Source organism: Trichoderma harzianum (genome assembly GCF_003025095.1).
Source record: "Trichoderma harzianum CBS 226.95 unplaced genomic scaffold M431scaffold_4, whole genome shotgun sequence".
NCBI classification, from domain to species: domain Eukaryota; kingdom Fungi; phylum Ascomycota; class Sordariomycetes; order Hypocreales; family Hypocreaceae; genus Trichoderma; species Trichoderma harzianum.
Genome location: NW_020209252.1, coordinates 1592093 through 1619316, shown reverse-complemented (window position 1 = coordinate 1619316; position 27224 = coordinate 1592093). Strand labels below are relative to the sequence as shown.

Below are 27224 nucleotides of genomic sequence, written 5' to 3'. Positions count from 1 at the left end.
TGATTAAGTTGCTTTGTGAAGCCACTTGCAATATGACTTCAATCCAATGCATCTCCGACATTTTCGGTTCTGGGGCGCATGTTTGCCATGCCTCATTCTTCTAAATCTATGATGTATATCCTAGTTGAAGAGCTGTAGTAAGCTCCTATTACAAGTTCTCACTTATTCTTCTGCTTGTTTTTAAGCGTACGAAGTGACTTACACCGAGAGCTAGTATCACCTCTAATCATCACGCAGCGCAGTTCCATCTTTAGACAACCTTAAACTCTCAATTCCACAGGAATTAACAATAGTAGATTATAAAGAGTTGGCAATATATTATTCCACCTGCTTCCAAATAGACTCTAGCTGTGCCATACGCACCCAGTCCTCGGCTCGATTTGAATCCGAGAGCCCATTCGTGAAATCGTTCCAATATTGCTTCGACTGAACCCCATAACTCGTGTCGAACCATCCGAGGCTGCTACTCCCGTAACTGTACCCATCTCTCTGGCCGAATACGCTCGCCATTGCATCCATGCCGTTGTACTGAATGCTGAGCAACGCGTTATTCATTGCGGCTTGCTGCTTGATCTTTTGCATAGCGCGAATCACGTCAATCTGCGAAATCGTTTTCATGTATATCTGAACCCTCTGTAGACAGAACGCCTTGAACTGCTCCAGAGCGGCGTCTGACTCTTCGGACCCTGGCTCGCCGGAATTACACACCTCTAGCCACATCTCCCGCAAACGTGGCGACCATATCTGGCAGAGCGTCGTGCCCTCAATATACTCTCCGTTCAAGGGCAGCGAATCCGCCAACGGCGTGTAAGCTACGAAATCGAGATAACACTCCTGGCAGAACTGAGCCTCTGGGTATCCCCACCACTTCGTTTTGCTACACTCCTTGATCTTGGGACAAAAAGGCACTCCCGCAAAAGTCGTGACGAATTCTGAAAAATAAGAAAAGACTCCTCGGTCGAGCGCCTCCGCAAACTTGATTATGTATTGAGAGAAGCGCGGAGTCGAAGGGCAGAGGTCACACACGTAGGCACTGTCAGTATCTCGATCCGACGGTTGGAAAAAACGATCCAGGTCCCTCGTCTGGATATACCCTGCATAGCATGCCTCGCATATGTTGAACTTTTCGCATCCCCCCTTCACAGTCCACCAGTTTCCGTAGAGGATGCCGTCTGCTGTGCAAGGAGGGAGGCTGAAGATGACCCGCGCCGCTTTTATAAACACTTCAAGATCGTGCCTTTCTTTGGCTTCCCCTAATGCTATATGTGTTGACAGATTCCTGTCCGCCAGTCCACAAGTCCACATCTCCGGATCAAAGTCGTTGTCCAGGCGTTGGAACTCTCGTTTGAAGGGAGTTAGTGCCAACTTGTCCCAGTAGCATGTCTCGCAGACCCGAAAGTTCCTAATGGCGTGGTTCTTTGATAGATACCATTCAGCAGCGTCCGTCCGTATTTGCTCGCCTTTGCAGGCTGGAAGTTGAAAACGTTGGCTCGCGGTATTTACGAAACCGTTCCAGTTATTGTGCTTGGACATGGGAGCGACAGCGCCCGTAACATAGGAGACGCTCAAATCGCAACTGAATTTCGAGATTCCTTCAGGATAAGTACCGAACTTGGACTCAAAGCTAGTTCCAACAACATAATCCTCAATACAGGCTTCACACGCGGCAAATCCCTCAATGTCATTGTCCATCATGCCATAGATGACTCTGCCCTCGGTATCCTCAGTCATAGTCTGACCGGGACATTTCTTGAACTGCAGGCGCCTGGTCATGTATTCACGTAGAGCCTTCACGCTGTTTGTCCGAACAGCCTCGGGCCAGAGAACATTTTTGATACGAGGAAAACGAAATCCGCAGACGGCAAGTTCGCCATCGGGCCACTGTATCTTTTTGAACTGAGATTCAAGGGCAGTTCCCTCGATGTGATCGGCGTGGCATCTTGTGCATATCAAATAGTCTGCGGTGTCGTCGAACACGTCTGGGAGATAATACCAGTCCAGGGAGTAGTTGATTGCGGTGCCCCCGTGACATCTTGGGATAATGTCTAGCGTATCTCCGGTTCCTCGAACTGGATCAGCCGGTCGCGGGCCATCGTCTTCATGTTTATTTGATATATGCGGGGTTGCGTCTTGCTCTGGCGGGCGGAGGTTTAGATCGCTCAACTCTGCAGTGAGATCGTCAAAGGGATTGTGCGAAGCTGATGCCTCCGCCATAGTATCCGTGTTTTGTCGCTTATGAATATTACGAGCACGATACAAGAAGTTTTAGTATTTGACGACGGTTTGGGAAGTGCACAAGAGGAGACAATTGCGATATTTACTGGCGAGAGCGCTAACCCTTGGACTCAAGACCCTCGTGCGGCTGAACTCATCCGATGATAGCAAGGCAGATTCGCCATTGTCCCGCAAGGCAGTCCTTGTAGTATTTCGCATACGCGTATATGTTTGTGGCATACAGGGAGTACATGTGGCTTTCTGTCGCCCTGCATCTAAGACGAGGTAGACATTAATGGCTGCTCTTCCGATTTAGCCGGAAGATGCAGGAATTCAATAGTTCCAAATCCCATGTAGCATGTACCACCGTTATTACAAAGCATCATATTATCGTAAGTAAACTATGGAGCAGTATTTATATTTCGTTCACTTCCGTCAACAAAGAACGTACCTGAAGTTATCCATCGTGTTTACGCGCTGTGATTTGGAAAGTCTTTTGTTTAGATCTGCCTTGGTGGGTCGGGATGATTGGCCCCAAAGTTTGCTGTAACTTTATAATTTTTTCATGTGCTACAGGTCTTTGTTCAGGTGTGCATTTGTAGGTAGAGATGATTCTGGTCCAGGTTTCTTGTGGCATTAAGAGAGAACAAAAGGATCTCCACGACGAGCTCGGCAGGCATCAGAGTGGGCATAAGATGATGGAAAGTAAAACTATTTGCAAATGGTGGCAAGTCGTACAAGTTATGCAGTAATGAACAGCTTCTTGATTCCCTTCATGGCAAAAGCACTCGCCAAGGAAAAGGCGCGCCTTGGCAAAGATCTTGACTGACGAGCCGAGGATGCGCGATTGCAGGTTGCCAAGGCGGAGAGCTGCATATGCACGATCGTTGTAAATATATACCTGACCAATACGCTAACCACGGATGTCACCTCGTCATATATGGGGTGAAAGTGTGATCAAGGTGATTGAATTTCTGGAAAATGCAGGTTTAATTACAGGTTGACGAATAGGTATGAACACACATAGCTGACGTGACTTTGATATGAACATGAATTTGTGGTGGAGTTTGAACGATATGCTGGTAAATATAAGATTTAAGCTTAAATATAGCATTCATTTGAATTAACAGGTGGTTACATGTATGTGCACCTGAGCCAACGCAAAATTACCCTCCCGTTTATTCCAATTTTAAATAAGCATGCCGCGGTTTCTTACTGCCCCCGAAGATTGCTTAGAAGTGGTAATGGCAGTAGCAGTGGTTGTCGTAACCTGAACAGCAGTAGTTTTAGAACTGGTGGTGATGGGACCGGTCTTGGAGGTAGCAGTCTCTGCAGCAGACTTGGAGCTGGTAGATGCTGCTTTAGAGGCGGTAGCCGTTAGCCAGTTTCCCCTCGCTGACGATGCAGTAGGACCCGACGTTCCACGGCTTGCAGTCTAAGCCGACAGAAGGATTCCACTTGTGAAAGTCCTCGGGAGAAATGTCGAACCCGGAGCGGGTGTATTCGCAGGAGTCTCTGCCGATGTTGTTGTACCACAGGACGCAGGGGGAGATTGTGTTTGGATCATATTTGAATTGGGGCTCGTCGGTTAGTGGTTGCTATTGGAGACTGGAGGAGGTGTTTGCTGTGGCGAGGGCGATGGTGGAACTGAGCAGGAGGGTGGTTGTGAACTTCATTGTGAGAGAGTGTACGAGTCAAGTTTTTCTACGCAAGTGTCGCGTTTGGGGGGTAGGCATTAACAGTTGTAAGAAATGAGTGAATTGGGAATGCAAACAAGGAACGTTGAAGAAGAGGAAGACGAAGAAAAAAAGGAGAAGGGGGCAAAGGTGAAGACAACCAAGCTGGGCTGATGGTGACTCTACGAAGATGGGCTCTCCTTGGCTACCTGTAACAAGGAAGAATGAAGATGGTCACGCGACAAGATGACCGAGGTTTACAACCCAACACACAGTTGCATTTTTGAGGGATAAGCTAAATAAAAAAGTTTTCATCAACTCTATTTCTCATCTCACAACCCTGGCTTTGGGGCCTGTTTGCACGTGCAGCTTTCAGTAAACGGGGAAGCGCTTCACATGTCGAGGCCCGCCATATACCTGTACCTTGTCTACATGTACCCAAATTTCTCGCCGTCGGTGTAGCTTCACTGGCATTAACCAAAACGTTTACGGGCGCTGTCTACCTAATGGAGTCAAGTTCAGTGCTCATATTAGGTATCAATTAGGTACTCTTTTGGAAGCTTGATTTGTTGCTGTTGGTTGAGCATCTTGAAATTTCTTGGCCTGCGCCTCGGGCAATTTGCGAAGATCTGGATTCGCGGAACGAGCAGCCAGATGCGGCTAGCACTGGCAGCTGAATGCTTTTAGTGGGACGTGCGCTAAGCGTCCCCTAGACGATCTGCCGCTTTCCGCCCAGAACATGTGCTTTAGTGCATCTTCAGGGTCCAGGTCCCTAAGGGACTTTGGGGATGCAGTTAACGAAGCGGGCTCGACTCGTCTAGGCTCGGACCCTTGCGCCTCTGCCGTGCTCCGTACATCTACGGATAAAGCATCCATGGATCCATGGATCAATGATGTGACTCAACTCTCTTCTGAATATAATTTCTATCGAGCAGAGCACAGCCAGCTTCGCCGGACCGACTGCTTCCCTTGACCGAACCAAAGTCCGCGGCAATTCTTACTATTACCCACCCTCAGCTGTTGGCTGTGACATTGAGAATTTGATAGTCAGCTCACTTGCGGGACCACACATACGAAACAACACATTGAGTCAACAGAATCACTCACAATGGCCACTACCTTTCATCCCTTCCCGCGCCTCCCATCCGAGATTCGCAGCCAAATTTGGGCCTTGGCAGTGTACCCACGTCTCCTCCACATCCGCATAACTCCAAAGAAAGACACGCTTGGGAACAGCTACCTCCACTATGCCTCCATGATTCCACAGGCCGAACTCATGCATGTCTGCCGAGAGTCCCGTCAACTCGCCCCTTACCGGAAAGCCTTCTTCACCACCTTACCCGGTGACTCCGAGGCTCGGTACATCTGGGTCAACTTTGACGAGGACATGATCAGCCTCCAAGACGAGAAGTTGAGAGGGCTTGCCCCGCATGCGGCCGAGATTCAGCGGCTGCGGTTTACGGTGCCAACGGGGAGTTATCGTGAATACTGGGAGGACCTATTTCACAGATTTCCAGATACTCATTTCAAGATGTTTACGGCCCTGCGGGAGCTACACTTTGCTCTATCAGAAGGCTATGGGATGTGTGGATATGCGAACTATGGAACGTGTCACCCGGACAATGTTAGATATGTTAATGTCCATACGGGATGGATGTTGACTGAGGCCCAGGTGGAGATGGTGGATGAGTGGGCGTGGCGGAAGGGGGGGCTAGTAGAGGATATGGATAACTTTGATAGGGAGTTGGAGTGGGTGGTTGACAATGCCATTACTTTTATTGAAGATTGCGCAGAGGTAGACTAAGACATGCCATAGCACCTGATTGAATACATGTAATGGGGGGAGTTTTATTAGTAGCTTAATGTTCTTTGTAGATATTTGTACACGATGAAGTTTACATCTGACACGACTGAATAGCAATAATCTGAAAATTCTCAACCGTCTACATCCCGAATATCTCTCTCGCCTTCTTTCTCATCCTCATTATATACATCCTGCGGCTTTGTTGTGTGCATTCGTAAAAGCCGTTATGGCCGCTCTGTGCTCTCGGGCCTGATCACGAGCTTCTTTTTCGAGTTCAGTTTCCGTACGACCATCAACTGGAGCATCATAGAAATCCTTCTTCGCATCGTCCATCAATTTCTCCATCTGTTCTCTAGTACCCTTCCCAGCTTCCACGGCCGCGGCTATGGTCTTTTCCCAATCGACAGTCTTCCAATTTCTTGTGCTGTCAACAGGGTTGACCGGTGGATCGAGAACCTCTATTTTCACATCGATGCCGTGCGGTTTCAAAAACTTTTCCGCTGCAGCGATGAGGTAGGGGCCATGGTCGCCTATTCTGGCAGTCTTGATCAGGCGGCTGGTTTCTTCAAAACGTGAAAACAGCTTCTCGGTTGCATCGTCCAGGGATTTACCAGCTGTTGCGGCTTTGAGTCTAACCTCTACTGATGTTTTGGCCACAACATCTGAAATCTTGTCGATGGCACTCACGTAGTCCGTAGTACCATCTTTCAGTATCCTATATGGCGCCCAATTCTTGACCCCAGGGGATTTAAAAGCTGGATCCTGTTGATGTTTATAAAAGTTCTCCGCAGTCTTCTGGGGGTCAGGATCTGCCGTGTCTAGGGGCAACGGCTTGCCCGCGCTGTCTGCAACAAGCTGGTCATAGGGACCTACGCGGCCAAGTTGGTTGAGGAGTGCAGTCATGCTGCATCGTTTGCCTGGCCCAATTTGGCCTCGGCACGCCTTCCATGGATCATTTTTGCCTGTCTTAAGGCATTTCTGCTGAGCGCGGTCATATTTCAAGCAATAATACCCAAGAGTTTGGATGTTTTTATCGTTCAGCCCGTCAATTTGATAGGCGTAAAATAGCCACACACGTTCTAGTGCACCGGCGTAACCACCGGCCAAGACGCTGGTGATGAGCAGAAAGAAGCCTGCCAAGATTTTGACTTGCATGATGGACGACTTTTGGTGAAAGAATGACGGCTCTCCAACATGAAAAGGTTGGAAATGAATAAAGAGAGGATACCCAAGTCGGGAGAAACGGATGGAGGAGAAGCAGACAGAGCATCTACGAGCGGACACTCAATATGTCACTATTAATACATTCCTTTTTTTCATAGCGAAACAGTCCAGGCCAAAAGGCTATCACCGGTTCACATGGAACTTTTCACGATGGACCTGTTTGTAATAGCAGTTACATAGCCTCTTCGGACTGGAGTCACGGAGACAAGGGTCCTGATGCAGGGGTCCGCCAGTGGGGACATGTTCGCACAACCAACAATTCATGTTTAAATTGAAGCTTCGATGTAACCCTGACGGCCTCGTCTAGTAGTATTTTATCTTTATATCGGGCTTATGAATCTCATCGTGGATCTCATCGTGGATCTCATCGTGGATCTCATCGTGGATCTCATCGTGGATCTCATCGTGGATCTCGCCATGGATTGAGTCATGAATTGCAATTTCCAGGGACAAGACCTTTTGCTTGTGACTGTGCGCAACCAACAACGCCGAGCCGGTGGCCGGTCCGAAGGGCTCTTACAGGAGCCAAATGTATCTTCATGTAACTTCATGTCCAGATGATACTTGCAAACATACCGAGCATCATGAATCGGCTTATACGGAATGGCAGAGATTTTTGCCTCTGCCGGCCGACGGAGTCTATCGGTGGTCTTTCAGATACCAAGCTGCGTTGAATAAATCGACTTCCTTCTCTCTCTTCATGGCCACTCTCATCTGTCACTGTCAGTTTTCTCTCGTTCTTTCATCAACACACTCTTTTCTTTTCTTTTCAGTCAGTCTGCTTCCAGTCGTTTTCACAGCTATTTCTGAGCACTCTCATTCTGTACGGTTCACCTTCCTTCATCACCGGCTGAGGCCCGTTAGACCTCCCTTCCCTATCAATCATGGTGGTTTCTCTATCGTCTTGCCTCACCTCACTCCTTCTGGTAGCAGGAACGATAGCACCAACTGCTGCCTATCAGCATGAGCCTCGTTCAGACCCAGGCTTAGACGCGTGGCGTGCAGCAAATGATCGCACAGCGTCTCCCCAACCATGCCCCGAGTCGTGCCAAGATATTGACTCTGACTCTGGCGACTCTTCATGGTCCTGTTTCCTGATGCAGCCAGTCTAGGGGCTTGCAATGACACTATGCTGTTGAGTTTCAACATTCAGAAGACTGTCATCAACGGGGAACAGATACCGGTTACTGCCATCAGAGGGTGTAAGCAGACTATAGCTTCAGCTCCGAGCTGGAGAATTCGGCAATGTCAAAAGACGATGTTGCCGCAGTCTGCTCTACGCCCAATCATGATATAGTCCAGACTTCTGTCACTATTGGCGAGCCTGCTGACGCCACCGGCAGCGGCAGCAGTGCTTCTCTGGACGACATTCTCTCTGCGGGACACCAAGTCCAAAACCATCTGAGCACAAAGGCGCCATCTTGCACGGAGAATGTTTTAACATTTGGTTACTCTCAATCTGCTGTTGTTGGTCTCTTCGCCGGCGCTGAAGTATACCAGCATGGTATCCATGCCGACATCTTGAGCCGCTTTTTGCAAGATGTGGAAGACAAAAAGACCTCATCTGAAGTCCAGATTGTCCAACTCTGCCCTAGCAATGGTCGTGGAGCTGACTACGCAGTCGGAATCATTGTAGCTCCCGCCAATGATTTGGATCTAGTCCAAGAGACTGTACGGACCTGGTCAGATGGGAGATGCGTGGCTGGGAACTTTGAGAACTATATGACAGTCTCTCTGCGAGTTCCTGGTCAAGTCCAAGGCTCCAACAGCACAATCTCTTCTTCATCTCCCTCATCAGCGCTGTCAGAAGCGGCCCACGTCTGGACAAAGCGTAGACTGGCCGCGAGAGCTACTTGTAAAACCACTACGGTCAAACCTAACGATGGTTGTGCTGCTGTTGCCACGCGATGCAAAATCAGCCAGGCAGATTTGCAGAAATTCAATCCTGCCAAGAACTTCTGCACCACACTTGTCGTTGATCAAGTAGTCTGCTGCTCTTCTGGCACGCTGCCAGACCCTATTCCTCCCGCCAACTCTGACGGCACTTGTAAGACCAAGTCTGTTGTCGCTGGGGATTCCTGCACATCCATGGCGACAAAGTGCGGGCTCAAGGCCGCAGACTTTACCACCCTACACAGTGGTGACAAGACCTTTTGTTCGACCATGAAAGCTGGCCAGCCAGTTTGCTGTACCCATGGAAAGTTGCCTGATATTACCCCCAAGCCCAACAAAGATGGGTCTTGCTTTGTATATACCATCAAAGCAGAGGATGGCTGTGATTTTATTGCTGCGTCCCATGGGCTTACTAAAGCCAAGATTGAAGATCTTAATAAGAAGACATGGGGCTGGAATGGATGTGGTAAGGTGCTTATCAAAGATGCGCAGATATGCCTCAGCACAGGAACGCCTCCTTTCCCCGTATCTGTTTCCAACGCTGTCTGTGGACGCAGGTCCCTGGGACTAAAAAACCGACCTCTGGAACCAGTGACGACTGGGTCAAACTAAATCCCTGCCCTTTGAATGTTTGCTGCAACATTTGGGGGCAGTGCGGCACTACGGATGACTTCTGTGTCGCCTCTAAATCGGCGACTGGTGCACCAGGCACAAGCGCTATCAAAAATGGATGTAAGTTGTGATCAGTACACACAAATTCATGCATACAACGCCTTTTTTCTAACAAGCATAGGTATTTCCAGCTGCGGTAGAGACATCATCAATGGCTCGGCCCCGGCCAAGACAATGCGAGTTGCCTACTATGAGTCCTGGAACTCGAACCGCAAGTGCCTACACATGGATGTGGACGAGATTGATACAACACAGTACACGCATATACATTTTGCCTTTGCCAATGTCACTTCAACCTTTGGCATTGATATTAGCGGTGCTCAGGACCAGTTTAACCGCTTCAAGGCCATGCCTAACACCGTCAAGAAGATCATCTCCTTTGGTGGGTGGGACTTTAGCACTAAGCCGGGCACTTACAACATTCTACGCGAGGCCACTAAAGCTGCAAACAGAGCTACTTTCCAGAATAACATTGTTGCCTTTCTCAAACAGCATAACCTAGATGGTGTTGATATTGACTGGGAATATCCTGGCGTAAGTCACACTCTCAATTCCCACGTTGAGACCAGAATAAATGCTAACTCTTTCACAAAGGCCCCGGACATTCCGGATATCCCTGCCGGAGATGCTAATGCTGGAAAGGACTACTATGATACTTTGAGTGCTCTTAAGACAGCCCTCGGCAGCAGCAAGTCTGTGTCACTCGCGGCCCCAGCTTCCTATTGGTACCTTAAGGCTTTCCCCATTAAGGAGGTAGGAGCCAAGATTGACTACATCATCTACATGACCTATGATATACACGGCCAGTGGGATTATAACAACAAGTGGACTTCCCCTGGTTGCCCTACTGGCAACTGTCTCCGCTCTCATGTCAACATCACTGAGACCAAAGATGCCTTATCTATGATTACAAAGGCGGGCGTGCCGTCCAACAAGGTCGTGGTAGGAGTCAGTAGCTACGGACGATCGTTCAAGATGGCTCAGGCCGGATGCACAGGACCCATGTGCCAATTTACTGGCACCCCAAGAGTATCAAATGCGGCCAAGGGCCGCTGTACGGACACCAGTGGCTACATCTCCAACGCAGAAATCGAGGATATCCTCTTGTTTGGCAAGGTGAACAAGCAGTGGACCGATGCTGGGTCAGACATTCTTGTTTATAACGACACCGAGTGGGTTGCGTATATGAATGACACTACCAAGACAGCTCGGGCTACTCTGTATGCTTCGTACAACTTTGCAGGAACAAGTGACTGGGCTGTCGACTTGCAAGAGTATGTGGAGTAAGTATTTACCCTTTCCCACAATGATGGCATAAACGTCAGCAAGCTTACATGTATCTCTTATCTAGTGACTCTGAAGAGGACGAGGGCCCTGATGACAACTTTGTCGCCGTCATTAATGACAATTATTATGCAAAATGCGACACTAATTATACCAGCCTAGACCAGCTTACAGATAACAAGGGCAGTATTCCCTACTACTGCATGGATCAGTATATCGTCGATGTGGAAATCCAGATCTTGACCGACGCGTTAGCCAAGTACAAGGATCTTGTCAGCAGCGGCTATGACGATAAATTCAAAATCTACGAGGAGTACACTACCGAGCTGGTCCCCACTCAGATCAACGCCTTCATGGGCAACGGCCATGCCGATGATTTCTTCAAGTGTGAAGAGACGAGCCATAGCACATGCTGTTCCAGTTGCGAGGTAGTAGCTTGCAGTTCAGTCTGCGACCACTCACCAGACTGCAAGGATGGTCTTCTTAGCAACCATGCAATAACCTGTCCCACAGTCTACAAGGATGGACCGGATAATGTCGACTGGCTCAACACACAGGTGCCCAATACGACGTACACTCTGAATGACTCGGATGGCTTTTACAAGGCCATCAATGATAATTACGGAATTGAAAAAGATTGGATTGAGTTTGGTGATGTTGATATAAAACTCACAGAGGGCTGTCAGTTCAAAGAGGATATCAGGGAATGTCAGCGAGAACACGATGATTGGTTCTGGAACTATCCTCAAGCTGCCAGCGACATCAAGGTCTTCAACCCCAAGGACGTGATTGGCCAATCGTTTGACAAATCTCAAGATTTGCTCGCCAACCTCAGGATACTACGGGCCATTGGCTCCCTGGACTCTCAACTCGACATGGCGGATGTGGCCGATGCGGCTTCTCTGCCGGCCTTGACGATGGCGCTCGCCGTGGCGAGCATGGAAAAAGTTGTCAAGGAGGCTGATGATATCAAAAAGCAAGAGCGAGAGGAGATGATTGCCAACTTTATCGGCGCCATTCTATTCTTCATCCCCTTTGTAGGAGAAGCGGTGGATAGTAGCATGGTTGCTATCCGCTCTGCCTTGGAGATGGCTGAGGCTGCGGGAGAGGCTGGTCTGCTGGCTTACAGCATTGTGCAGGATCCTAGTAATGCCTTTATGGCTGTGTTTAGCACACTGGCGGGTGCAGGCATGAGCCGTTCGGCGTGGTCAAAGGCTGCTAATGAGAGGAGAGGGATGAAGGAGGATGATATCGGAAAGTTGGGGTCGATTAAGGATGATTTGGCCAAGATTGATAATGTCCGTGGAGGAATGTGCAGGTTTTAATTACCTTGACATGAATGGGATGTTGATATAATTGAATGCATCGATTCTGACCAGGGGTAAAATGCCCGCACTTAAGGATCAAACTGAATGACATATTTCTGATTTCTCTGTTTATACCACCCGACTCTTGCGTGACATCTCATCATGAAATGGCCTTCTCGAGAGCCTGACGGGCCAATCTAACATCGTCTGCCTCTGTCTCCCAATACCGCAAATGCGCAAGACACACCTTCAATGTTTCCTGCGCGTGCCGCTCAAGATCCATCTTCTGTAAAAGCCCAACTTTGCCTGCACAGATGAGTATCAGTGCACGACAAGCTGTCTCGCGACACCTGAACCACATGCCTGCGTCTCTATGCCTCAATCCAAAGTTGAACAAAGGGTCGAGACATAATAGCACCGCCTTTTGGGCCAGTTGTCGTACGGCATCATCAACCGGCCAGCATTTGTCTCTCCTGTGTGCAAGACAATATAGGAATGGGCGGTAGATACGCAATTTTATGTTGGCCGAGCGTAGCCAGGGAGCTAGCTGAAGCTCACTGACTGTCGACAAATCCAACGACTTATCAAAACAAGAGGCAATGGGTTGAGGGAGGGTTTCTTGCCATCGCTCTATCTGCTCCTCAAAGCCACATGCCATGATTATCATGTCGAGTAAATTCATGCTCGCCCAGGAAGCTGGAGATGTCATATAAAACGCCTGGTCGACGCTATTTGAGAGCCGCGAGAGCGAAATCTCCGAGAGGTAGTTAAACCATGAGCTCTCATGAAGCTCTTTGAAATCTTGAATCTCAGTTGGGGGAGGGCAAGATGATAAGATAGTGGCGCCGGAGAATGCTGATGTGCCATGGTATTGGCTGTCATCTAAGCCGTCCACGCTCTTTGGTGTCGGAGGCGAAGGGAATTGGTAGGGGTAGTCCATGGTATGTAGAGCAGATTTAGGTAATTCGACCTCGGCACAAATTTCACTTGATTTCATAATCAGCATCGTATTCACGTGCTATGTCTTGCATGGGGGCTAACCTTTCGGACTTGATGCAACTCCAATACAGTCGTTGCTCAAGGCACTCCCTCAACTCGTCATGACAGTCGTGCTCGTCGGGCAGCATGTCCATATCAACACTGTCTAGCTCATTTGTAATACGCACCGCAGCTTGACCTTTGAGATAGACGGTATATAGGGATGAAGCCTGAAAGAACGCGTTCCAAGCTTCTATTGGACGCAAGGTATACAGAAGATATATGCCGGATAATAAATGGCAGTGACATGCTGTAAGACTTATGCCAAGCAGTCCAAATCGCCTTCTGGCGGACTGATAATACGACTCTGCTCTTTGACGGGATTGGGCTCCGTCTTGCCGTGAAGAAGAGCTTGAAAGAGTCTCTACTGTGTCTGCGAAGGAACTGAATGAGTCGGCAATTGCGCCCAACGCCGCAGCAACAAGCTATGCAAAGTTAGCCTTCTCAAACACCAATTGGACGGGGATGTACAGTATCAATGTGCCGCCTGACCAGAAAAGGGGGCATGCTAGCTTACCACAAGACAAGTCTGAGAGTCCCACTGTGGACCAAGTTCAGCAATGGTCCTCCCATAGTTCATCAGAGTAGTGCAATCCAAAATAGGATTCATTATATGGACCATTCTCAAGAACCTTGTCAACAATGCAGAAATTTCTTCGCCATCTAGCCGCGGCATTCCAAACGCTGGACTCGCTCCGCAACTCATTTCTTGCATTTGACTAGTTCCTAACACGCCGAAGGCTACACCACGGGAGGATTTATTCATAGCGAATATTGGCCACTCGAAAACATGGCCCATAGCTGTAAATGCATGTGAACTGGTCGAAGCAGAGCCAACAACCTGTACCTCGGGCCTTGATTCTGTGGCTGGCGGTAGCCTCCTCAGGATTTCAGTCAGAGCATCTAGAACTTCTGAATTGCTCTGGCTGGAACTAGATGGAGTGCTAATGCATGTAAGTGGCCGTTGGATTCATGTCCCAACAATAAGGGATGATACATACGATTGGAGCGCGTATTTTGGAGGCTCGGGATACACGCATTCACAGCCAAGCCGGGCGCACCCAGCGCAAGACGGCTTGCCATTAGAACACTTGACCTTGCGAGCACGGCACACCAGACAAGCTGTTGGGGCACGCGGGCGACGGGCTGATCCGATATTATCGCCTCTACCAGCATCGGTGCCCGCTAGGACGGATGGGCTGGCGGCATCTCCCCGCGGAGAGGACCAGCTCGTATTACTGCGCCGTCGGCTCATTTCGGGAGTTGATATCTCGTTTGGAATGACGTGGCAATATGCAGGGTGAGAAAGTAAAGGACAAGATGAAGCTCTCTTCGGTTACGGAGTCAAGACCGACATCTCCGACAACCACCTGGTCATAGATTTTGGCGGCTCGGAGACGGAGCCGAAGTTACCGAAGACTCCGGCGGCAACGCAAATATGGCGCCACAAAGCGAATCCTACCTTAGTTGGAGATGGACGGAGAAGTTGAGTTATTTCTCCAATCTAGTTCCTAGATTTGTCCACATGCTTAAGAGTGAAAGTTCTCTCATTAGATCATCCCGATTACTCATGTAGCTTATCTTTCATGGATTGTAGTAATGGAGGTAAGCATAACTTAACCTCTAGGTACGTCAACTGTGAATACTCTGTAGCAATATTCAATTGTTGTACTTAGGAAATGGATTTTATTCTATAATGGGAGAAAATGTCGGTAAAATTGTATTTGTTAAGTGCAAGAAAATCGCCGTCAAGATCGTATTTCATCATTGCTATTCGTGGTTCCCTATGCTTTTATGAATATCTGCTCCAGAGCTCTCTTCAGTCTCGCACCGAGATAGAGAGGGACTATGTATAACTATGACGCTACATGCATTCAAGGAATTGTGAGCTTTGTCGTCTTCTTTGCTCTCCCGCCAAAACCCCATCCGATCTGGTGGGCGATGTTGATCGTAACACCCAACTCGTCCGCCCACTGCCACACTAAACCCGGGTTCTTCAGAAACATCCGACCAGCAGCAATCAGATCCAGCGGCGTGTCGTCAGCGTCTTTGCCCTGGATAATCTCCTGTGCCACCTGTCCCGTTTTGATGCTCCCCACAGAGCTCACCAGCATAGAGTCCCCGACTGCAGCCTTGATTGCCTTTGCAAACGGTGCCTGATACCCAGGACCGCCAACAACCTTCTGGTGTGAGTGGTTACCACCGCTCGAGACATCCAGTACATCAACTCCGCGCTGGGCCAGAAGTTTGGCAAACTCGATGCTGTCCTCCACAGTCCAGCTTGGACCGGTCCATTCCGAATTCGTGTCCAGCCAGTCGGTAGCGCTAATGCGTACAAATAAGGGCATCTCCTTGGGCATAACCTCCCTTACTGCGTCAACTATCTCAAGAGCGAGGCGGGTACGGTTTTCAAAACTTCCTCCGTACTGGTCTGTACGGTGGTTGACAGCAGGCGAGAGAAAGCTGGAGACCAAGTAACCATGGGCAAAGTGCAAGTCGATTACATCAAACCCGGCCAAGAGAGCTCGACGCACGCCAGAAAGGTAATCCCTCTTCAGCTGTGCAATCTCAGCTAGGCTTATGGCTCGGGGTTTGGGGTAATGCTCGTTGAAGGCTTCATCACCTGATGAAACCACGTCAGTTGGCCAGCCACCAACCGCCTCGGTAGCTGTAGCTCCAGAGCTAAGCCAAGGTGCAACTGTTGAAGCCTTGCGGCCAGCATGGGCAAGTTGGATCCCGATCTTGGCATTCTGACTATGGGCAAAGTCGACATGTTTTTTCAGAGTATCGACATGTGCATCAAGCCAGATGCCTGAATCTTCCGGAGTGATGCGGCCGTTGGCTTGAACGGCAGTTGCTTCAAGCATGATGAGACCAGGCTAAGTGATTTGTATTAATTCACTGTAGATGGAAGAAGGAAACTCTAGATGAAATTACTTACCCCTCGTTGAGCCATACCACCGTAGTGGGTGATATGCCAAGGTGTATGGAAGCCCTCGTGTGCACTATACTGACACATGGGACTGACCCAGATACGGTTTGGCATTTCAATGCCACGGATTTTGATCGGCGTGAAAAGTTTGGGGACAGGATTGCCGGATGCTTGGACAGCGGTCGCGCTGCCAGCTACCGGATCTTGCTCAGGTGTAAAGAATGGGACGCCCTTGGCAGCGACGTTTGGAATTGGCGCAGAACATTTCTCATTCTTCTCGGGAGCAGGTGTTCCGGCTCGTGAGACGGTGATGCCGTGGTGAGGGTGGGCAATGTGAGGGTGAGGTATGCGTTGGTTAAGGTATGCGGCCATCTTGTACGGCTACTATAGTGTTGCGTAGGATGAAATCAATTCAAGTTTGTTGAGATGAAGTTGTAGTTGCAAAACAATTCTTTGGTCGTTTGAGTGGCTTCGTTTTATATAAGTGCCAGCAGCCCCTCGGAAGGATTCTTTTCGCCTGCAGCATATGACGACACGGACAAATTCAAATTAAGCTTGATTGTTCAGCGGCAGATCTTGATTTCTCAGCTTCGCTTCTACAAGATCATGGCGAGATCCGTCCATCTTGGCTCAGCTCCATTCTGCCAATATCAACAGGGCGCCAAAGGATTTAGACGGTGGAGTAGCGGGTTGTTGCAGATCCGGCAATTTCGGTATGGCCTCCGAACAGCCTTACGGCTGGAAGATAGAACTTTTCATCCCTCCACGTAGCGATCACATCTCTAAAATGCCAAGCCTCTTCTGCTGAGGAGGTTTTTCTTACCAATCGCTGAAACTTCAATGTTGGCTTTATTGCGCCACCTATTAGGCTTCAGTCACTTATGGAAATAGGAGTCATCAACTTCTTTGCCAGCTGCACCATTACTTCATGTACACCAAGCTTTTTCACCTTTGCCAGCCAAGGCGGTAGGATTAAAGTAGGCAAATAGACCCGCATTCGTGACCGAGGCAACTTAGTTATCAGTATGCCGAAGCAAACGGCCACAAGGCTAACAACCGAAGACAAAACTAGCAGAAGCGAGAACGAGATAAACGTCATGCACGCTTGTGGTGCGGTCTGCCGGCATGTGGGTACCGAAAATACCGAACTGGGCCGTTATTTTTGGCTTTGAGGGCATTCGACCAGTAACTAATAAGTGCGGATATACCCGAGCGTATTACCCCTGTCGATAGGCCTGGAGGCCAACCGTATTCGAGAGAGTTAATATGTCGGCAAATGAAACGAGCATGTTTATAGTTGTCAGGTGGTTTAAAGAAAAAGGCGATAAGTTACCAAACATGTCTATTAGCAAATAGGTCTAGGAGTTGGTTTCACTAAGGCCAAGAGCCGGCTGGTCACCCTAGAAAGTACAGAATTGTCATATGAATTATTTTGTTATCAAAAATTTCCTAGTTGTAGTCCATTTTGTGAAGAGTCTACCATTCGTGATATTATTACCTCGTCTTTCATTGTCTCCCAGTTACAGTGTCCCGCTTGGTTATGGATACTTGATCCAGTCAGGTTAAGCAGATGGGGCCAGCCAAGTCCGATTCGCGGCAAGCCAAATGGAGACAGGGTTCCGTATGACCGGAAGATCCCCGTCATGCCAATCTTCAATCCTTCATCAAACATGCCAAACTCACCGAGTTTGCTAAAATCGCATCTCTGTGTCATTTTTCCATAGGTCACGAGTTCCGCCTCCTCGGGGGTCGCACCTATTGTCCCAGAAGCTTTGATCTAGGAGATTATCGTATTAACCAAATTCAATGGCGCAACCCAATGATGACACCAGCACAGGGCTATGGCAATCAGTAGAGAATCTCGATGATGATGGTAAGTCTTCTTCTCCAAACTATAATGACATCACAGCCAGTGCTCATAGAAATAGTCGTGAGATTCTCGCAACTTGACCTCGCTTGCCTAGGACTTGCCACAGAGACCGACCACGAGACAACCGGCGCACAGAATCTAGACCTGTCAGGAAATCATTTCCTTCCATTCCAGCTATCTTCTTATGAAGAATCGATCGATGAGAACTTGTACAATCGAGGGCTCTTTGATGGACATCGATCAATCTTTGCTGATTCGATAGAATCAAATGTCACTCCCCCAACATACATGATAGATCCTAGCCTCAATGAGCCCCGCTGGCAGACACCATCATTCTCTCTACAACCAAGCCTAGCACATAATTATGCATCACAGACCGAAGGAGGGGACAGACATGAGACGTCAGTTAGGAGGACACACGCCTATGGACCTGCTGAGATGCTTCAATACTCTCCAGCAGCTGAAAATCAGCCGCGTGGCCTCCCGAGACGACGGAGCCGATATTTTCGCAGCCAACAATATCAAACAACCCTTCCACCACCGATAGACATCGCAAACTCGACGGTAGTTGCTGATGCTTTAGATCCGATGCAGAGATGGCGCGAGTCACCACCCGAAACCGAACCGGCTTCTTTGTCTGCCATTGCTGATGCTTTGAAACATACACCCTTACAGACTCGCTCATCCTCCTCAGCTGGAAGCCTCAATAGTCAAGGAATCGGCAGCTGCGCAGCCTCAACCATTAGCTTCGGGAGCGGCACTAGCTATTCCTCAGCTTCTAACGCCTCGACTAGCTCGGCAACCTTTCGAAGTTCGAACAGTCGTTCCCGCAGCAGGGTGACGAAACGAACTCGAGCAAATACAACAAAGAAGAAGGACAAAGACCAAGACAAGAGGATATTTCCATGCACATTCTGCTGTGATTCATTCAAGAGCAAGTATGACTGGGCCAGACATGAAAAATCACTCCATCTCAACCTCGAGCGCTGGCGATGCGCTCCATTCGGCGGCACGGTGATCTCCCCTGAAACTGGGAGAGCACACTGCGCATATTGTAGCATGCTTGATCCTAATGCAAAGCATCTCGACTCTCATAATCACGGTGCCTGTGAGAGTCAGGGACAGACCCCTACTTTCAGCCGCAAAGATCACCTTGTTCAACATCTACGGCTCGCGCATCACGTTGAAACTCTGCCTATCATTGATTCCTGGAAAGATCAAGGCCCTCCAGTGTCATCAAGGTGCGGCTTCTGTAACATCCGCATGCAGACTTGGCAAGAACGAGTCGATCATTTAACAAAGCACTTCCGCAAAGGCGCAACAATGGACAACTGGAAAGGAGAACACTGCTTTGAGTCTTCCGTCTCAGTCAAGGTCACACATGCAATGCCCCCGTATCTCATCGGGGCCGAGTCAAGAGCCTTAATTCCGTTTTCGGTTACCAGCCACGGGACGAAGGATCATCTCTCCCAGATCCAGCAAGCAACGGAGCAGAGCCTAGGAATATGGGATGGCGGACGCACGGCCTCACCAATCTGTGGTCCTGGGCCTTCTCCCGAGTTGGCAACCCAGCCAGCGTTGTTGAACCCGTTCAGTGAAGAAACTAGTTCCATGACCTTTCCCGAGGTCCTGGCATTACATCTAGGTCGTTATGCTCAGGAACAAATGAGACTAGGTATTATTCCCACGGATAGGATGTTTCAGGACGAGGCTAGGCGGATCATGTTTGATTCTGTAGACCCATGGGATCAGACCATTGCTGATGATGACTACTGGCTCTCGCTGTTTCGTGACCGTCATCTCAATAACGCACCGGTAAGCAAGGAGGATTCAGCTTAAGCTATGCTGAAACATGTACAATCTTCACATGGCCTTCGAATGTAATTAGTTACTGTCATGCCTTGGCTCACCCTCAAATTCTTCTAACAAATCGAGTGGTTCATAGAGAGGTCAATGCATTCTATCATGACTCCTGAACAATGTCTACCCAATCACTCTCCCTCTTCCCAAACATGATCTCGGTCATTCTCTCCCTCAACAACGGAACATGTGTCGTTACACCAATGTCCACCTCGATACTCTTACCATCGAAGCCAATCTCGCTGACCTCCTGGATCCAAAACGCCGTTCCAACCACAAAAACGCTCATTAGTCTGCCGTTGCTAGACGCCTCCTCGACCTCACTCATAGTAATCTTTCTTTCTAGCACCTCGCACTGCAGTTCTTTGCTTGCAGTCTCCGTGGAAAACATATCTTGTGCCAGTTCTATGATGCTGCGCCGCGTGTTACCAGCCAGTATCAGGCCGTCCTTGTCCAATGGTGGTGTGACCATTTGAAGAGCGCCGGAAAGTGTCTTCCATATTACAAAGATATTCGTTGCACCCGCCTCAGTGATCTGGCGATCGGGTCCAAACAGCCAAAGCACTTGGTCGTAGCCCTGTTTCTTGGCCAGACCATGTTCCGCAAGCGCTGGTCCATAGTTTCCTCCAACTTTGGCTGATCCAGTGCCTCCAGGCCAAGCTCTAACTGCAGAAACGCTGCTCGCTAACAACCGTGCTCCTGCTTGGAGCGCAGCTCCGCCATTCACGGTGACTAGCTTAGGACCCGGCCAGTATACCATGAAGATGTACAGCTGCGCCTCTTCCGGCACCTTGAAGCCCAAGCTTGAATCTGACCCGATCATGGTTGGTCTGAGATACAACGCCGACCCAGGTTTATCCTTGGGCAACCACTTTGGCGCTTCGAGCTCGCAGAGCTTGTGGATTAGCTTGAGCAACTCCTGCGGATCGAATGCTGGAAGGGAGATGCGCGTCGCTGACTTGAGCATCCTCTCGCAGTTGTACAGAGGCCTGAAGAGACGGAGACGGCCGTCATAACCACGGAAGACCTTCATACCCTCGAAGCATTGGGTCGCGTACTGTAAGGCGCTTGCTGAGGGCATCAGGGAGATGGGTCCGTAAGGAACCACCTGAGGATTAGCCCAACCTCTCTCCTCGGTCCAAGAAGCCGTTATCATGCGGTCCGTGAATGTCTTGACTTTCATAACGTCTGGGTCATCGATATCTGGAGCAGGATTGGGATTGGGGACGGCATTGATCTCGAGTCTGGATGCGTCTAAAGGCGCGGGAGAAGTTTCAACTGCCATTTTTGTAAAGGCGATTTAAAGGGAAGATATTATTGGGGATGCCGCAGTTGAGAATATCTACTCAAGCTACCGGCCTTGGAGTAGGATCACATCGCGATATTAGTAGTGACCTGTACTTTTAAAGCTTGAATAAGAGCATTGTATCAAATTGGCTCATCAGCGTGTATCTTATGATCTATCTGAAGATGGAGGTTAGGGAGCCAGTGAAGCTGAGTGAAGCACCGGCGATTCCCAGCATCGAGCAGGTAGGGAGTAGGGCGTGCTTTTCGGAGCGGCATTTTGATGGACATGCCGTGACCATCTGTAAGCATACCTGTACTCTTACCGCTCACTCTCTCCAAGATTGCCGACTGCATACATTGTGCTTGGGGGTCTTCTAGAGTCTTTTCGCCGCGTAGTGAAGCAGTTGTAAGTGATGCGCGGACCTAACCTGAAATTGGCGATCTTACCGAGTCTGCATCTAAACTTGTTGATTTAGGGTCAAGCTTGAGTGCTAGTTGCAGGGAGCATAAGGCGTAGGGCGTGAAATCTGGGCCGTGAACGGCATCGGCGGCCATCGGCGTCTCCGCCGAGATGCGTCCGCTCCACTCCGGTTTCGATTCCGTGATATAATGATTCCGCGCCCTGCGCCCATTGCATTGCGCTGTGGGCTCACAAAGAGACTCAAAGACACTCAAAGACACTCAACTGACTCGATGACACTGACTATGTGCCTATGGACAGCTGTTCAAAAGAATCGAACCCACGATCAAAAGTAAAATACCACGCCCTACGATGCTCTGCAATGAGTTGTAAAGGCGTCTATGGTGGGGTCGATATCATATAGATCACCCTCAACTTTACAATCCAACGGGCACTCAAAAGAGATGTTCTACTTCGTAGTATTTTTGTAAGAAAGCCAAATGCGTTACATGTGATTGCTGTCTCTTCGTTCAAAACAGGTGAATGTCTCATGGCACCGTACAGATCATGTTGGCTAAACACCTTCCACACGTATACATCCAAGGCCGCGATTTGGATGAGGAATGAATACAATGGCTCCAGAGGCTACATGTAGTCAACCCAGAGTACATGTCTTGGGACTCGGTAGCATTGGTACCTTTGCAGCGCATTGCCTTGCAGGGATACCAGCCCCTCTGACGCCCTCCATCACCTTGTTACTACATCGGCCAAATCTCGTCAACGAGTATATCAAGAGAGGTCGCAAAATACGATTAGAAACGGTAGAAGGAGAAGTCGTGTACCGCGATAATTATCACGTCGAAGTCTTGGATAACGGGGAATGGCATCGCGTTCAGACAGAGCCAGGATCAAGCCCAGTCGTTCAAGACGACATCATCGACCACCTCATTGTTTCAGTCAAGGGTGCGCAAACAACAGCAGCGCTCAAGCCACTAAAACACCGTTTAAACGCATCCTCGCACATACTATTTCTACAAAACGGATCTGGTATGGTTGAAGCTGCCAACGAAGAAGTGTTCACCGATCCAGCCACAAGGCCAAACTATCTCACCGGCGTCATCTCACACGGAGTCACACTGAATGCCCCCTTTGACATTACGCACACTGGATTTTCCGCTACATCATTGGGGCTTGTTCCTCGATCACAGTCTAATACAGAAGCAACCGCGCCGTCATACCTGCTGGAAGCCCTTCCCCTTGTCCCGAGGTTCAACGCTACGACGTACTCCACCTTGGACATTCTCCAGATCCAGTTAGAGAAGCTCGCCGTCAACGCTTTCTGTAATCCTCTCTGCGCTCTCAGTGATGCCAAAAACAAGTTTTTGTTCACCATCCCTGACACTCGTCGAGCTCTGCTCACAGAAATTTCTCGAGTCATACAAGCACTTCCAGAGCTACGGGGGATACCTGGCATATCGGAGCGCTTCTCAGTTGACAAGCTGGAGACAACAGTGAATGGCATCATTCGTGCAAACTCAGAGACAACTTGCTCGATGGTGGTAGATTTACGGCGGGGGCAGAAGACAGAGATCCTGTTCATCAATGGATACTGGTGTCGAAGGGGGAGGGAGGTTGGGGTACCGACGCCCATCAACGATAGTCTGGTGCGGCGGATTCTGGAGAGGCAAGGAGATATAGAGCTAGCAAAGCAATATTAATTAGAAAGACTAAATGGACCACTAATTGAGGAGTTGTCCGTCATACTCTTACATGTGATGGAGCAAACCCGGCTGAAGAGAATAAAGGGGGATATTCATATCCCGTAACATGACTGAGACACCGGTTTATTTCCGTCATCCAACCCCATGATACGGTCGCGGCCCGCTATGGGCCTCCATCAATAAACCAAGCTATCCGGTAGGGCGAGGTCGGTAAGCCGTACCAGTCCATATAAACTTCAGCATTATTCCCGATGAAGCCGAGGCTTACTTAGGCGGCTGTGTGTTACCAGAAGTTTATCAAGAGTGCTTTATTGCTGACAGCTATGTTAGGAAGGACTCGTAGAGCCTTTCTTTCTAACAAAAACATTCGATTACGTCTGGTTCTTCCACTTGGGCAACGAAACAATCTCTTCAGAATGGCATCGTCGTTTCGTGTAATCCAACACACCGTCAAGGGCTCCCACACGAGAGAGTATATTAGAGCGACAGCCAATGGCGACGCTGACACGCCAACGTTATCGGTGAAGCAGTACATTCCGCTGGACAACCCTACGCCTAAGCCTGGCGATGTGACAATCATCGGTGCTCATGCAAACGGCTTCCCAAAGGTCAGTGTGATTTGTTCAAATGCTCACTGCAAGAAGTATGCTTAATGACCTAACAGGAGTTGTACGAGCCTCTTTGGGGGGAGATATATCAACGGGCGTCTCAAGCAGGCATTCGCATCCGGTCAATCTGGATAGCGGACATGTGGAGCCAGGGTCAATCAGGTGTCCTTAACGAGAAAATCCTTGGAAATGACCGTTAGTGATCACTGTGCGATGTTGTTTCAGCTATTGACCAGCGGTAGCGAGTTGGACCGATAATGCGAGAGATTTGATGTATCTCATCAACCAAAAACAAGATGACATGCCTCATCCAATCATCGGTATAGGCCATAGCATGGGCGGTACTCAATTGTAAGAGACATCCGGGCTTCTTTCCCGTCCCTTATTGACATAAGATACAGATCGCTCTTGTCTCTCGGACACCCGCGCTTACTGAGGTCCCTGGTTCTTATCGATCCCGTCATACAAGTCCCGAATAGCAGCATTCCCCCCGCCATGTCATCTACTTCCCGTCAAGATATCTGGCCATCAAAGGATGCAGCTACATCAAGGTTCAAGGGAAGCAAGTTCTTCCAATCATGGGATCCGCGCGTTCTGGACCTTTGGTTAGAGCATGGCCTCCGCCAAGTTCCCACAGAGCTCTATCCTGCCGAGCATGCCGAAGACAAACGCTTCACGCTTACGACTTCAAAACATCAAGAATTGTTCACTTTCCTCCGGCCTACATACCCCAAGGTTCCAGGAGAGAATTATGTTGACAAAGACCCCATTTCAGATGAAGAATATCCGGGATACCCACTCTACCGCCCCGAACCAGTTTATGTCTTTCGCCGCTTGCCAGAATTGCGTCCCAGCATTCTGTATATCTTTGGAGAAAAGTCCAATATCTCACTGCCAGAACAGCGACGGTTAAAAATGGCACTGACAGGAACAGGAGTTGGAGGCAGCGGCGGCGCTGCTGCTGGTCGAGTTAAGCAGGTAACTTTTGACTGCGGCCATCTGGTACCGATGGAGAAGGTTGTCGAATGTGCAATCGCCATCACTGCTTTTCTGGGGGATGAGCTCGAACGGTGGCGACGTGAGAAGGCCGAGTTCGAGCAATATTGGAACAAGAAGTCAAGAACTGAGCAGATAACAATTGACAAAGACTGGGCTCTCAAAGTAGATCCAAAGGCTATACATGCTGGCAAGACAAAACTTTGATGCAAGGACAAGCGGCATTACCGGTAATCACACGAGTGATTAAGATGTCCCAATCGGTATTAGAACTAGAATAGATGTTAGATCAATCTCATATGCCCTTTCCAGTGTGACCCTAACATTGGTATATAGCGAGGCACTCTGCAAACATGAACTCAGGTATAGCCTCTCAGTCCCGTTCCCCTCCGAGCCCTCAGCATATTCGTCACCATGGCTCAGAATTGTTTCAAAATATATACGCTATTGCTAACTTCATATCAATTTGTTAAGAAGCCATTTGGGCCTGAGTAGAGAATGAGGATAGGAGAGCAGGGCTAACAGCGGGCACAGGCATTTCCCCAAATTTGTTTGCGGTTCAAGTATACCGCTGATCCAAGTAACTACAGGACATATAAATGTACAAGTAAATAAGATCACAATTACCCCCGCAGTCATACGGGTGAAGCTCACGGAATGCTGTAGATCATGGCAAAGACTCGACGAGATGATCACAACCACGGGCTCACCTCGATCAAACTCAAAAGCTAAAGGCTAGCAACAAAACGAAACTTCATGGCCTGGTTTCTGAGAATATTGGAAGGAATGAAGTCCAGGTTATATGAAAATAAGAAGTTATGACGAATGATCGTTGACCATGGATGACAAAGCTAAGATCCAATCCGCCAAGCAGGAACCTTCTAATACAATAATACCGTAGATAGGATTTGAAAAAGCATAATAACCGCTCCCTACGTGATTCTACATGATCAGAAACCGTATGCTTCTCTAATAGATCAGATTTCTTCATGTTACATACAGCCTATGTCTCATATATCACAACATTTCGGCAAGGTCACCTCTAGAAGGTGATGAGTAATCTACAACAACTCTTCTCATATTATCATCTTTCTTGAGCTACCTATCTCTGTAAAACAACGGCAGATGTCCGAGATCAGCTGACACATACACCGATATCTTATCTCATGGTGTGAGAAAGGATACTCTGCTTTCCAGCTGTCCGTCGACATCTCACTATTCCAGAACAGGAATTTGTACAAAAGACTGTAAAATCTCACTTACAGAGGCCCCCATAGAGCTGTCTTGGCATCTCAGCCAAACCTTAAAAGCCAAGTAAGACCCCAAAGTGGGAAGCTGTGTACAAGTTGCTTGACATCTGACAGCTGCGCTAAAGAAGCCTTCAGGCAAAGTCCAGCAAGCCGTTCTATCAGCGAACTATCCCCGAGATGGCATTTGCTGTGATCACATCTTATCTTTGCCGAAGCGAATAGCCGCGGGTCGCTTAACTGTCGATTAGACTTCGTTCCCCGGGTGTAAGTGCCGCCACCACATAAGCCACGACGACCTCAAAATAGGTAGCAAGTCTCGAGGTGTAGTGGTCTGAGTAAGCGGCTGTTCCAAGCACCGAACGGTACACGGTCTGATTGGCTCAGCCTTGCTCCCAGAAGATTGGAAGCAAGTCAACCGCCATCAGGTGTGGATGGTTGCCTACCCAAGTTGTCAAATACTAAGCGCGGGCCCTTGTGAGCTTAATCAACGGTCCTCTTCGGTAATCCGGATGGATGACATTCAAGTTGATTCACCGAACAAAGGCCTAAACCCAAATGACAGACGGGATGTCTCACCCTCACCTCCCTCTATCTCCGCTAAGGCTGACTGGCGAGCAGCCTTTTTGCTATTTCCGGTTCCAACCTGCCAGCCTGGTTCTTAAGTCCACGCCTCCGCACCAGCCGGCACCAAGTCACGGGTTGGAGCGAGGATGTGACAAATCCGTGGCTGCCACATAAGGCTGCTGAACCTCCGTCCCCCTCACCCGTGATTAAGGGTGCCAGTAAGACCTAAGGCCTAAGTCCACGGTCGCGGCGATTAATCAGTACCGGCGCTAATCGGGAGTCGAAGCCTGACAAATGCCTGTACATCGGTTCACACCCCCTCCACCTCCACGGATCGCGATTGACTCTGAGTCGATCATGAGGGGGTGAGCCGAAACCTGTCAACGATTGGTCCTTCGGGCCATGTGGGCAATGGAGATAGTTTGGATGGACGGGATTGTATAGCATCAAGGTTGGACATGTTGAATACCAATCTACCGGAAGCCAAGTGGAACAGTTGACTCACAAGATAACCGCCAACGGGAAAGCTCGCAGCTCGTTGATTGACGACCCTCGTTTTCCTCGTAATCATGATTTTGAGCGCTGTCGATTACCAGAGGCACTGTTGGCGGTACTGGGATCCAG

The 27224-nt window shown here is 49.1% G+C and overlaps 10 protein-coding genes across 10 annotated transcripts; 5 read left to right on the top strand and 5 right to left on the bottom strand.

Moving 5' to 3' along the window:
• Nucleotides 1-318: 318 nt before the first annotated feature.
• Nucleotides 319-2214, bottom strand: M431DRAFT_3886 (hypothetical protein; the record flags this gene model as incomplete). The annotated part of the gene is made up of 1 exon (XM_024914773.1): nucleotides 319-2214. The coding sequence occupies one exon, from the start codon at nucleotides 2212-2214 to the stop codon at nucleotides 319-321; it is 1896 nt and encodes a 631-aa protein (XP_024776445.1).
• Nucleotides 2215-4998: 2784 nt separating this feature from the next.
• M431DRAFT_493241 (hypothetical protein) lies at nucleotides 4999-5694 on the top strand (the record flags this gene model as incomplete). Its single annotated transcript, XM_024917089.1, has 1 exon — nucleotides 4999-5694. One exon carries the CDS (start codon nucleotides 4999-5001, stop codon nucleotides 5692-5694), a length of 696 nt encoding a protein of 231 aa, XP_024776444.1.
• Nucleotides 5695-5874: 180 nt separating this feature from the next.
• M431DRAFT_80448 (hypothetical protein) lies at nucleotides 5875-6849 on the bottom strand (the record flags this gene model as incomplete). The annotated part of the gene is made up of 1 exon (XM_024922945.1): nucleotides 5875-6849. The coding sequence occupies one exon, from the start codon at nucleotides 6847-6849 to the stop codon at nucleotides 5875-5877; it is 975 nt and encodes a 324-aa protein (XP_024776443.1).
• Nucleotides 6850-7802: 953 nt separating this feature from the next.
• M431DRAFT_550905 (glycoside hydrolase family 18 protein) lies at nucleotides 7803-12163 on the top strand (the record flags this gene model as incomplete). The annotated part of the gene is made up of 7 exons (XM_024921325.1): nucleotides 7803-8002; nucleotides 8136-8889; nucleotides 9067-9336; nucleotides 9369-9547; nucleotides 9600-10017; nucleotides 10078-10766; nucleotides 10835-12163. The coding sequence occupies 7 exons, from the start codon at nucleotides 7803-7805 to the stop codon at nucleotides 12090-12092; spliced, it is 3768 nt and encodes a 1255-aa protein (XP_024776442.1). The 3' UTR covers nucleotides 12093-12163.
• Nucleotides 12164-12234: 71 nt separating this feature from the next.
• On the bottom strand, nucleotides 12235-14367 carry M431DRAFT_80001 (hypothetical protein; the record flags this gene model as incomplete). The annotated part of the gene is made up of 4 exons (XM_024922890.1): nucleotides 12235-13060; nucleotides 13116-13537; nucleotides 13630-14044; nucleotides 14114-14367. The coding sequence occupies 4 exons, from the start codon at nucleotides 14365-14367 to the stop codon at nucleotides 12235-12237; spliced, it is 1917 nt and encodes a 638-aa protein (XP_024776441.1).
• Nucleotides 14368-14826: 459 nt separating this feature from the next.
• Nucleotides 14827-16533, bottom strand: M431DRAFT_139305 (hypothetical protein). The gene is made up of 2 exons (XM_024912591.1): nucleotides 16054-16533; nucleotides 14827-15991 (listed from the first exon to the last, which is right to left on the bottom strand). Exons 1-2 carry the CDS (start codon nucleotides 16414-16416, stop codon nucleotides 14987-14989), a joined length of 1368 nt encoding a protein of 455 aa, XP_024776440.1. The 5' UTR covers nucleotides 16417-16533; the 3' UTR covers nucleotides 14827-14986.
• A 1183-nt stretch (nucleotides 16534-17716) lies between these two features.
• On the top strand, nucleotides 17717-19892 carry M431DRAFT_112045 (hypothetical protein). Its single transcript, XM_024911816.1, has 2 exons — nucleotides 17717-17917; nucleotides 17973-19892. The coding sequence occupies exons 1-2, from the start codon at nucleotides 17851-17853 to the stop codon at nucleotides 19751-19753; spliced, it is 1848 nt and encodes a 615-aa protein (XP_024776439.1). The 5' UTR covers nucleotides 17717-17850; the 3' UTR covers nucleotides 19754-19892.
• On the bottom strand, nucleotides 19878-21059 carry M431DRAFT_480404 (hypothetical protein; the record flags this gene model as incomplete). The annotated part of the gene is made up of 1 exon (XM_024915861.1): nucleotides 19878-21059. The coding sequence occupies one exon, from the start codon at nucleotides 21057-21059 to the stop codon at nucleotides 19878-19880; it is 1182 nt and encodes a 393-aa protein (XP_024776438.1).
• A 1058-nt stretch (nucleotides 21060-22117) lies between these two features.
• On the top strand, nucleotides 22118-23179 carry M431DRAFT_37316 (hypothetical protein; the record flags this gene model as incomplete). The annotated part of the gene is made up of 1 exon (XM_024914659.1): nucleotides 22118-23179. A coding segment is annotated over one exon (1062 nt), but the record flags the coding sequence as incomplete, so codon positions are not given.
• A 412-nt stretch (nucleotides 23180-23591) lies between these two features.
• On the top strand, nucleotides 23592-25085 carry M431DRAFT_15355 (hypothetical protein). Its single transcript, XM_024912884.1, has 4 exons — nucleotides 23592-23790; nucleotides 23847-23985; nucleotides 24033-24141; nucleotides 24192-25085. Exons 1-4 carry the CDS (start codon nucleotides 23599-23601, stop codon nucleotides 24991-24993), a joined length of 1242 nt encoding a protein of 413 aa, XP_024776436.1. The 5' UTR covers nucleotides 23592-23598; the 3' UTR covers nucleotides 24994-25085.
• Nucleotides 25086-27224: the final 2139 nt, after the last annotated feature.

Coding starts and splice junctions, on each gene's coding strand:
- M431DRAFT_139305 (XM_024912591.1), bottom strand. CDS start 16,416: ATGGCCGCATACCTTAACCAACGCATACCTCACCCTCACATTGCCCAC. Junction 15,992..16,053: donor GTGGTATGGCTCAACGAGGG/GTAAGTAATTTC, acceptor CAAATCACTTAG/CCTGGTCTCATCATGCTTGA.
- M431DRAFT_112045 (XM_024911816.1), top strand. CDS start 17,851: ATGGCGCAACCCAATGATGACACCAGCACAGGGCTATGGCAATCAGTA. Junction 17,918..17,972: donor AGAGAATCTCGATGATGATG/GTAAGTCTTCTT, acceptor TCATAGAAATAG/TCGTGAGATTCTCGCAACTT.
- M431DRAFT_15355 (XM_024912884.1), top strand. CDS start 23,599: ATGGCATCGTCGTTTCGTGTAATCCAACACACCGTCAAGGGCTCCCAC. Junction 23,791..23,846: donor ATGCAAACGGCTTCCCAAAG/GTCAGTGTGATT, acceptor ATGACCTAACAG/GAGTTGTACGAGCCTCTTTG. Junction 24,142..24,191: donor AGCATGGGCGGTACTCAATT/GTAAGAGACATC, acceptor CATAAGATACAG/ATCGCTCTTGTCTCTCGGAC.